Here is an 11,925-nt window from a genome sequence, read left to right on the forward strand (position 1 = left end):
AATTGCGGCACATCTGGCTGGGAGTGACCGTAGTATCTATGCCAGTCGATTTTGGTGTGGATATATGCGGATATATATTAGTTGGCGTGTTGTGAGGGTTTTGTGTTTGGCGGCATTTTCTTTCCTGCATTTTCCTGTCCATTAAACAACAAGAGACTGATTTATTAACAAAGCTTTTAGCGCCTTCCGGTTGGCGCTTCGATATTGGTAAACATCGAAAAGTGGATGATCTGTGAGTTCTGGCAATGCTGCCTTGTGGATGTAATTTCCTGGCGTGTGTGTGTGTGGCAAGTCTCTAGGTAAGCCGCAATAAGATATGTCTCACTATACATATAAGGGAATATTCAACTGACCGAATACACCCATTCAAGAATCACGTTGATGCTAAAGAGAGGCTTAGCTTAATCTCTCGTTCATGGTACTCTCCAATTGAATGTGCTGCACAAAGGTGGCCTCATGTTTCATTAAAATGATATTCCAGATATCGCAGGGTATTTTCTTAAATAAGCATACTACTTGCGAGGTTGCTGAAACCTCTTCAACAGCCCTTCTTGCAAATGAGTGTACGTAGTCAGTGTCATACAATTCGGTGCTCAAGAAAAGCACATTCTTAGTGCCTGACGAGCACAAGGAAGGGCGAAATCGGTAGGGGGCTATCAAAGCGTTTTCAACAGCCTTATAAGTAGTGTACCATATCAAAGGCAGTAAAGTTAAGCGTTAGATAAACGTGAAAAATGTAGAAAAAATTTCCCACATAACGCCTTGCTAACCATTTTTGGGACCGAGTCTCGTAATATCCACTGCCAATAAAAATAGCGATCTATAAAGAACCGGATAATGCGCTGGAATCGATTGTCTGTTTTGAAAACTTACTCGTAAAATTTCCTTTTCCTTGAAACCATCCACCAACGACGGTTGCATCAGACAGACTGTACCTTCTCATAATAAATCAAAGGTTCAGGAAACAACGATAACATTTTTCAGAGGCAGGTTCAATTCTATAGACCTAGCACACTGCTCATAAGGTTACCGGAAAAATTTGACAACCTTTCTTGGGGCTCATCCGGTAGGTGAAGTCGGCCAGTTTCCATGAATCAACTCAAATCGCACAGCTTTGCAAAAAACACTCACTTGTATGCCAGTTCATTTACAAGAGGTGCTGTTGTGTATCCCGTGAAGACCAAGTTAGGATGCAAATGAATGCATTTCGCAGATTTGATCCTGTTATGATACCTTGCTCCTGTAGAATGTTGTATGTGAGATATAGAATGTACAAGTCTTAAAATGCAACTGTAGTAGTCCGTCCACATGTCATAGCTGGTGGAAAAAGCCATTATAGCTAAATGGTCAGAAAACAAACAATACCATTCGACCGTACCATTACACGTCAGGTGTTTTTGTTAACACGCTGTTTGGTTTGAGCCATTTTAATTCACCATATCAAAGAATCACGCGAAACAGTGAAAAAGTTTTATTCTTGTTAATGACTACAACGGCAATAAAGTGATAAGGCAGGGGTTGGATAGGAGGAAAGACGATGTCAGGTTCAATCACCAGCTCAGACGGTCATTATCTTATCCATACTAAAACACACCTCCAGGTTACGATATATTAGAATGATTATTTGTAGTCAAAACCTTCAGAAATACTGAGCATATGGCTAGACATGGTGTGGAAGTTTATTCAAGGCCCTCAGCCCCATCAGGATCGACAGAGAACCCAGTGTTGAACATAGTGGCTCCATACAGCCAGCCCATGGCGGCGCAGAAGGTCTATGGCCCAGCTCTACTCTCATTCTTCGCATCCAGGCTGAAGAGTTTTCCAAACCCACTGCATTCCAAGATTCACTTGACGGACGCTCTCAAACGTTCCCGTGAATGAATGATCTGACCTGATCCAGTCGTCCAAAGGGACGAGGAGATATCGGCATGTCGGTTTTAACTTCAATTTGCAGTGAACATGTCACAAAACGAATAGCAGCTTCACACGAACCTATCGCAATTGAAAAAGACCGCCTGCTCCAGCCGACGTTCTAAAAGTACAGAAGCTTCTTGCATAATGACCCATAGTTTCGCCTCCTCCTTGAAGTTACGACTCAGGATCCTCACAATTGCCAACGCGTTTCAACGGTGTTTGGCTGCTTGATATCACAACCAGCGATATGTTGCAGGTTCGTGCTTCAGCATTGTCATTCTTCTGCCGAAAGGGAGAAAACTATGCGAGTTTTACTAATCGTCGCCTATCTGAGAAACGTATGAACGGAACGTGAAGAGTACTACTGCTGCTCACCTGAACAACAGTAACTACCAGATGAACCCGACAGAATCGTTCTGAACAGTTCGCTAGAAAGGACAAAGGGAGACTTTGAAGAGGTGGGACAGGTTGCAGCAGGCAACGAATATACTGTTTTGTGCGATGGAGAAGCCAGCTCCATTTATTCATGTACCGATTGAAAGCGTCAAGAGTGCAAAAGCTTATCTTTTCCAAGCTGTCGCACTGAGACAACATGGAATCGAAACGATGTATAACTTCCATTATCCCCCGGGATGACAAAACACAACTCAGAGTTACGGGTAAAGCACATTACGACTGAATCTCTTAAAGCGATTTTTCTTCCTGGAGCCTTTTGTTCGAGGATTACAAGCTGAAATAGTGTAATTTGAAACAGCTCCGGACCACCGTTCAGTGAAGACATTCCAACAGACATGGAACCTTGTCTCTCAACGGCTCAGCCAAGAAGCTTATCGTTTGCTGGCCAACAAACCATTCAAACATTTTACTGCGGAACGTTAGCGAATTCAGCAACCTTTGCGCTCGATGGACCATGAAGAGGACTAGACAAAGGCAGTGGCACTCAGAATCGAACGCCAAAACCTGCTCTGGCCCCAAAGGATAACCAGTCATAGGATATACTGCTGTCATATGATTGGATATTGATCGAGCTGCTCATGGGACATGAAACTGAGCACGGTATTCGTTAAGCTGGGACAAAACCACCAAATCTACATTAAACGGCGCCCAGAATACTTCACCTGCCTAAAACAGAAATTCTATCTATGGATCTCAAACCGAAACAACAATTTGGGGTTATCCACTCCACCTAGGTCTGATCCCAATTGCTCTGCTACCCAAGAACCCAAGCGCAACCCAACCTGGCGAAACAAGTTTAAATTCTATATCGGCCATTCTCTTTTGATGATTTTTTGAAAGGTCTTTTTTTGCGTTTTTTGTTAGGTGTCTGCCGACAATTCAAACAGCAGGTAGCAGCTGTCTTCATTTCACTTTGCCTCCCTATATCGCAACGATCGTTTACGAGGTATCTCGTTTTTATACGCCTTTCTTTACCATCATTGGAAGATCACTCTTACTTTCAGTTCAGTGCGCTTCTTGATGGTCACTTATTTGGATCTTTTATCTGTTACTGGTAGTTTTCTACATGAGGGTGCTTTGTAGCATTATTTAGAAGTTTGACTGGCAGAGGTGAGCGAAACAGCGGGATCCACTCTCTTATGGATGGATGGATGTAGATGACTCTGTTAGGTTGCTGATATAACAATTATACTTTAAACTACATGCTACTAGACCGGGTAGTTCCGCCGGCGTTGGTGGCAGAATCTTTTAACCATAGCTCTAAGGTGCTAGACAGGATTTGTGAACTCCTCACACAGATGAGGGCACCTGACTGAGGCACCCCCCCCCCCCCAAGACTCTTTAAATTTACTTTTCACAAGTCAAACCATATTCTGTTTGGAGGTCTCTCGTTTTTCCAGAGGAAAAGGAACACGCGGATGGAGGCACCAGCTGGTGAAACTGTTTGGTGATATGATGGCTTCCTCACTGAACCCGGATGAAAGGCATCAGGGTGTTCATTATTTCGGCTGACAGACTCAGTCGTACTCTGCCAACCTCACCCCAGTGCGCTAAAAAGATGGGGGAAAGTATATTGCGCAGTCCCTTCGTCACCTAGTCAAAATCGAAGTCGTTCAACTGTAGCGCCCTTTCGGTGCCTAGCTGTCATGCCACACGAAGGAAGCAGAGGGCTGGGATACTGCCAGGGCGAGGTGGACCAAGTGGTAAGGGCGCGAATTTACTGGGCGGGAGGTCCGTGGTTCGAACCCGACCTCTGCCTCTCAACTTCCCCTGTCTAGGCTTGGGCAACCTGGCAGCATCTCAGCCCTCGTATTTCCTTTGGGTGGCATGATAGCTAGGCACTGAAAGGGTGCTACGGCTGAACGATTTTCGGTTTCGTCGCCTATTAATCCACCAAATGACATTCTATTGGCAAGATCCAAACCACCAAGTGATAAGTTGTCTGGTAATCCCGATTATGGACTCAGTAGAAAGCGCACTTGGAGAAGCCTACATAGCGGTTGGCACTACACAACGAGGTCGATAACCCTTCGTCTGGCGCGGTTGTTCGGGCCGTTAGCCCTCCGATCCGTGTTCAGAGCAAATACCAAAGAGATGATGGGTACTTAGGCCAAGAGACGACGTGCAACTGTTGATGGGCATAGTTTGAGAGAGTTCGTCTATTTACTTCTTTCAAAGCGTTGACTCATGTTTGTGGAAAGTTTGTTCACCTCTTTGGTCCAACCTACCCCAGGAATTCTTGTTCAGTTAGAAAATCACCTACCAAAAAAGTTGTTGGTCGGTGAGTATGCACGACGCCCACCGTTCCTGCAACAGTCGGGCTGTCAGGAAACANGAGTATGCGCGACGCTCACCGTTCCTGCAACAGTCGGGCTGTCAGGAAACATGGGAATAGAGTCCAGACCACGAACGTTGGCATTGTGAGTACACATTGGTCGTGTCAGTAAGGCACACTCAGTTTGTTCTGGCACCTACTGCTATGGTTCATATTCCGTCCTAATAGTGTTTCGTGCATGTAGCTCTCGCTCAGTTTGCTCTCAGGTCATTTGGTGGAGCCGTTTAGAAAGTAAACTGCCATGGATCATTAAGACAGCTTATTGAGCTTGGCTTGGAACGTTCGACAAGGGAACAAGAGTGACTGCGGGTAGTTGCGTGGTGCCTCTACTCGAGAGGAGAGATAGTATATTTCTTTAGTGGCTGGACAGTCATTGTGAACTTAACAATCCAAGTTGACGAACTTTGATGTCTTCTAGTCAGTGAAGATTGAAGGTCTATGGAACAAAAATAAATGACACAAAAGAAAATCAAAGACAAAAGGGAGCCTGGAAGTAAAAGGAAACTGTTTACGATAAAATTCAGGAATCTAAATGGCCAGTGGTCAGAAACAGGGGAGTCGCAATGCACGAACGAAAGCATTCTGGGTGTATGAGCTCGCGTCACGTAAGCGAATCGAAGTTGCTTTATCTGTGGTCAGGCCCTGATATTAATCACATGACAGAAATCGACCACCGGGCTATTGATTGACATCCTCAGTCGGGTAGCCAGCCAAAACCGGCAATGCTGTTTTACCCTCTTGCAGAGCACTGAATGGCAACTTATCTCTGATGTGCAGGGATATCAGCTGAGTAGTTGTAAATCACACTTTGAGTGAATGGACAGAAAACGTTTGTTGAACTGTGTGATGTGCATAGACGCCAAATCAGATCAGTGATTGACTACCTTTCGAAAGGAAATACTGGTAAAAGCAGGTTTCCTTGCGACCACGACCAGTTTAGTTTCCTTACCCGTGGCGGCAACATGGTTCGACATGAATCCACCCGCATGATGAATTCTATAACATATGCTTGCTAATGACTGTGGTTAGGTTTTAAGCTTGCTTTCAGAGTAGAACTTTCTTGTCGTTTTGATAAGGCACAGAGCTTTAACAACCCTGTCCCGTTAGAATAAAAAACGAAATCTAGTTCTATCACCGGGGCTGTGCTGGTACCAGAAAATTATGCTAAATGTTTGGCGAGAGATGTCATCGATGAGTATGGTGCGGCATCGTCAAGCAATATTACAGTTTAAGGCTTTAGGTTGACTTCGCCACTCTAACTTTGCGTAAACCGCGAAGCCTCCCAAAGTAGGCCATTTTTCTCGCTCCCTTGATATGGTCATCTCAGGAAAACAACAAAATTTACGAAAGACAGGATCACAGAAGTTCAAAGCCATCACCTGGAATCTACTCGGATTTACTTACACTTGTCTGATTATTTAATAGACCAATCAGCGTGCCGTCTCAAATGTTCTTTCTTTGTTCATGTTCGGAAGCTATTTTGCACCATGGGAACACTTAGATTTGTCAATTTGGGAGTTGAGGCGGTATCTCTCAATAGGTGTATGGTTTAAACTAAGCCTAAATGGGCGCAGTGTAATAGCATTAGTTAGTGGGAGGAGGTAATCTCTTGAAGAAGACAGCTAATGTACTCAATAGGATTCAAATTATCCCAACCAATATTTGACCTAGTTGAGTAACTAGGCTACTCGTGAGTAGTCAAATCATGTATAGTCACCAGTAGTCATCCCTACAGAGTGTTCGTTAACTGTTTGAGATTCTGCTCAAGCAAACTTACGATGATTATGGGCAGGCCCATAGCATCAGGTGTTTGACTTTTGTTGATTCTGTACCTCGAAGTGTGTAGGTGTTAGTTCAAATCCACTTGTTGAGCTCAGATGTGGGCGATTGGTCCTTCAAGAACCCAAATCCTTTTATTTTCTTAATCTCATCATCTGCGTTCGTTGACCACATAAATGTGACCTGATGCAAATGGAAGAATTGGTAAATATTCAAATGATGAGGTTGAGCAAAAAGACGGATGACCGTCACGTGTGTTTTTGAATGCTTACGAGATCGTCAGGTCATTTTTGCTTCAAAAGGCTTCACAAGAAATGTCTTAGATGCGTAGATTACATCAAAGTGTGTTCCACTGCAAAAATCACGAAAGCGGTTTACAGATGGTCCAGCAAGCTTTCATGATCGAACATATTTACTGATAGTTCAGAACATCTCAGGACAACCGGGACCGGCCACGTTTCATCACAAGGCGGAGTACGTTGTTACTGGTGACTAACAGAAACTAGCTACATGACTGGAGGTAACACGTCTTAGAAACTTTACAACAGTTTGTCAGTAGGACTGTGCGCCGATATGGACTGAACGTATTCCACTAAGAAGCGGACCAAGGTCGTTTGGGAGAAAGTCAGTCAACAGATAAAGAAATTGTCTTCCTGTCGTTTTAGTTTCTAAAAGCGCAGCAAACTTAAAACCATCAGTGATCAGTCAACAGGAGCCAGTTGAGCTGATTCTTGTTGGATGATGAATCTAGCAACAATGTGTCAACTTGATTTTCATCGTATTTCTTCTATAAAAATCTTTTCGTGATGATGAATCACTTGGCACTCATCAAGCATGGCCTGAGTCTGGCGATCGGAGCACTGTATCTAGTCTCTGTGTCCGCCCGCGATAAAATTTTTAAGACTGTTCTGACGAATTCTGAAGCTAATCTGAAGGGATTCCACTCCAAAGTCACCGTTCTGAAGGGGCTTCACCATAAGCTCTTCTATACATGTCTGACTCACCAAAAAACCAACATTCCTCGGCTACTTTCATCTTCCGTCGGTACGAACACCGAATGTGATCTTTCCGAGAACCGCCTCTTATTTAGATGTTTTGTCCTCGAAACAAGAACACAGAAGATCAAGAAATAGGGCTCCGAGTTTCTGGTTCATAGTGAAAATTCCGGAAGTTGCACACAAGGTTTCTTGTTGAAACCGCCGGCAGTTTCGAGCTCCAAAGCTGCTCCTTTCTACTGAGCAATAACGGAGAGTATAGCCCTCATAGGTGGTTATTCGTAACAATGAGTTAGCTCATATGCCATGTTCAGAAGGAACAAGTATGACATTTTCTTACAAAATTTGGGGGGGGGGTGTAGCGTTCCACATAAAATCGCACATGTAATAATGTCTGTGGAAGGAAAAGCGCGTGAAAGCCCAAAACAAGTGGACGAAACTTTCCCGTGTCGTATCTTGTACTTATACTATGAACAAGTGTGCAAACTATTGCTGAACTCAGTAGTGGAGTGAATAGATTGCCAGTGGGTTCACGAAACTCCCCTTATCAAAATGCAAGGTTGTGTCAATTTTTGATGGTTGTTCTTATGCCCTAGCTCTATACTTTACCCCTGTTTTGATTCCTTTTTATAGTAAAATTGTCTAATTCCTATTAGCTGATCCGTCTTAGCAACCGGGTGAATTGTACTGCTGATAAGAATTAGGAAACCTTCATACGTACTTGCCGGTAGAGTTGGACCAACCCCAATTGAAGACACTGGGAATTTCCTACTGAAGTGAACTTTGTTCGGAAGAGAGTGGAAGGAGGAGATGTCCTAGTCATACTTCTCTACTAGACACAGGGTACTGGAGACAAAACTATATGTTTGCCTACGTTGATCTTTGCCAAACTTTATCAGCTGGTGAAGGTTGTGTACTCACCCTTTTTCTGTATCTTGATATTTGGCTTACTAACCAGAGTACGTATCATATTAGGAACGGCCTTGTAAGCACTCACGGGCTTCTTCACCTGTATTCATGAAGTAATCGAGCGATGTGCTCGTTTGTAGTCTCAGTCATCCTTAAGTCATTGATTAACTTGATTCTATAATTGGCCTCTGCCTGCTCGAGGACACGGACAGGTTTTCCTGCACCTACGATTTGTGAAGGAACAGAATCTAGTATTACCCTTTTTTAGACCTACGATGCGTCGCAAATTCTTTTCGCATTTCACTGATACACGTGGATAGGACACAGATCTTTGAAGAAGCACCCTCTAGAGTTCTGTCTCTGAAACAATGTCACCAGTCTTGCCTGAGTTTTACCAACGGGCCTTTTGAGTAAATGCACACCGATTTGTTCGGTGTCAGCATCCGTGGCCTATATGCGATAGGTGTAACGTCGAGTCCTGTAGATTGTTCACAGAAGAAAGTAGCCCGTTAATGCTTGGTTGGATTAGTGCAGTATCACACCGAAACACAACAAAACCTATCAGCTGTCGGATTTCACACTGCTTGAGTTTCATCGTCTTCAAAATAGCGCGGTTGCCGGCCTGAAAATACAGAACTGGATTATCGAACCGACATAATAGTGTCCGTGTGATTCGCCATTCGCTTCAAATTCTCATATTACCAGTTAGTCTGTCGCATTTGCGCGCATCCGGATTGGTATCGCTTTCCACCTCATTTAGCTGTCAACCCCCTTTTGTTTTATTCAACGTCGGCCAATCAGCACTCAGTATGTCTGATTGATCAGCCGTCACAGTCACACAGATTTCGCTCTGATGCGATTGGCTGAAGAGGACGAGGTAGGGTAGGAAAGCTGCAACCGAAAGTACTGTGTGCGTGAAATCTGTTCCTTACGCTACGACCAAATGGCATTAGTTTTGGTCAATCCACCCTCCCTTACTGGATGTCCATAGACGTGCTGGTTAGGTTTGGTATGCTGGAACAGCCCTATGGTTTCCGATCCTTCTTACCGAACTGAACTCCACCCCCTTACCACGCTGAATGTGTCTGTGTGCCGTATGGCACTTGCGAATTGGAAAGTAAAGTCTAGTCCGACTGCCTCAATACACAGGACACAGCAATAAACCATAATTTCCGTATCAGTCCACGTGTTTCGTTAAGACAGCTTAGGAACCCAGACAAAATGAATCCCCGTTTACCCGTAACAAACGGCTTGAATCACCCGAATAGCTGCCAGCCCGGCAGTAACGTCAGTGAATCATTCTCGGCAACAATCCAACCGGCCGAATCTGCTGTCCATAACCCTCGCCTACTCGGGTTCGGCGAACCGATAGTCCATCGATTTGATTCTCCTAATCTGGCTTTCGTTACCCACCTATCCAATGGGCTAACAAACGGTAATTCGACCAATCCTCGAGTACTATCCGGGGTAAACTCGAAAGTGTGGGTTGGGAACGCTGAAACATCCGCAACAGTTCGGCCGGCACAATTTGATCTGCACCACACAAAAGAGGTACTTCGAAAAACTGCAAACGGACCCAACGAAAAATTCCACGGTTTGAATTTGAATGAACCTGTTAATGAGCACCATTCTCCTTGGTCATTACCATCGTCAACCGAACCCGGGACTGGTGTAACCCTCCCCGAGGTAATTCAGACCTGTGTTCAAACCCCACAGTCATCGATTCCTCAAGTGAGTCCAACGCCACTCAATCAACCCACTCCATACCATACCTCCCTCAAACTGCCAAGATTTCCAATGTTTCCGGTGGATAACCGACCCGTTCCTCTTGGACTACCCACAGCATTTGATAACTTATTTCCTCGAAACATACCATCGTATCTCGGCCAACCTCAGTTCGCGGACCAATTCCGACCCGACTGGCAACAGTCAGATTTTCCCAGCATGCCTGCAGCGCAACGTGTATTTTCGGGAACGGAGGTCTGTAATGCAAGTCCAGCCCGATCCAATGCTCTGGCAGCCCTATTCTCCCACCCAGCTTCTGAAGCTGTGCAAACTCAGGCTTCCACTGAGTGTTATTCCACAGCCCATAATTTTCAGATGCCTTTTGGACCCTCGTTAACTCCCAGTGATTCACAACACAAAATGAACGCCACATTCAGTTCAAACCAAGGTTTTTCGCAAGTCGAACGGATGGATCCTTTGTCCATTGGACTAGCCCAATCTCGTAACGTTAAGGCCATAGATACAGACGCGGACTCTACAAATGCATTACCCTGTCAGCCAGATGGGACAACAGGTGGTAATCTGCCTCAAAATCCTTTGTTCTCTGAGTCTGGTTACAGGATGACCCAAAACTACCCCTATGATACCAAACCGTTCCAATCTTTTCTGGCCAACTGTCCCCAAGTTGGGTTTTTCACCCCATCCTCGCGGTATGCACCTTTGAGGCCTCCCGTTCCTGGGTTACGACAGCCAAACCCAACAATACCTTGTGGCTTTCCGGCGAGTCCGTTTTTGGATTTGCGAACAGACACAAAGCTGGCTGAGCGCCACTTCAACTCCAGCCTGGACAGCACACAGTCTGACCAGACGAGAATATCAAACTCGCCCCAAACTGTCCAGTCAACCCCGTCATCAAATGCCGCGGTTGCAGTAGCTGCTATTGCAGCGGCTGCTGCTGCAAGTGGTTACATGGCATCTAGTGGAGGAGTTGGTGGTGGAATTTGTGGTGACTCCGATTTCGGTATGCTCGGATTGCACACTAACAACACAGCAAGCATAGACAGTCAAAATGCAGACCGTTCTCCTTCTGGCTCGAACACCGACTTGCGAGATTCTTCAGGGACAGTTAATCTGAGCTCAAAATCCTCCTCACTCTCGCCGACACAAATATGGCCCTGGATGACGGTTGTGGGTGAGTCACTTTGAACGGTAGACGTGATGTTTTATTCCATCTCCCAATGCAAAATAGACCTCATCTCTCTATTTAAACATAATGGATTTCTTGACGGAGTGCTACCCGCAGGACTTGAGAATTTTTCGATATTTCACGACCAGTTTCACCCTCCTTGGGGCCCATCAAGTAGGCGGATGTCCGAGCTTTCCTCAACCGTCTGTTTTACTTGAACAAAAACGAGAAATTCAGATAAGATCCAGTCCGGTCCCCAATGATGCAAGTATAAGTAGCAGCTGAGTGCATTTCGCCAGTACTGACGTTCTGTTTTAGCCACAAATGAGTGTTTGGTGCTTCGCTGTGGTTAGTCCATCAGATAGTTATTATGTCCAGAACAGTGTATTGCCTGGTTTCCGTTGAACAGTTTTTGACCATTTTCTTGAGGAAGTTTTCTGAAGGTGAGCTGGTAAATCGTAGGTTTATGAAGAAATGGAGCTCTCTCCCTGAGGTAACTGTCGCGACTTGTCATATTCCAGAATCCCTGTTGCCTTCGTGTTTAGTGATTGGGTTTCAGGACACCGAGTGTGTAAAGCATTATATATATATATATATATATATATATATATATATATATATACAAT

The 11,925-nt window shown here is 44.8% G+C and overlaps 1 protein-coding gene across 1 annotated transcript; it reads left to right on the plus strand.

Moving 5' to 3' along the window:
- Positions 1-9,609: 9,609 nt before the first annotated feature.
- T265_00088 (hypothetical protein) lies at positions 9,610-11,319 on the plus strand (the record flags this gene model as incomplete). The annotated part of the gene is made up of 1 exon (XM_009163745.1): positions 9,610-11,319. One exon carries the CDS (start codon positions 9,610-9,612, stop codon positions 11,317-11,319), a length of 1,710 nt encoding a protein of 569 aa, XP_009162009.1.
- Positions 11,320-11,925: the final 606 nt, after the last annotated feature.

The sequence above is a fragment of the Opisthorchis viverrini genome (assembly GCF_000715545.1).
Source record: "Opisthorchis viverrini unplaced genomic scaffold opera_v5_1, whole genome shotgun sequence".
In the NCBI taxonomy this organism is placed as follows: domain Eukaryota; kingdom Metazoa; phylum Platyhelminthes; class Trematoda; order Opisthorchiida; family Opisthorchiidae; genus Opisthorchis; species Opisthorchis viverrini.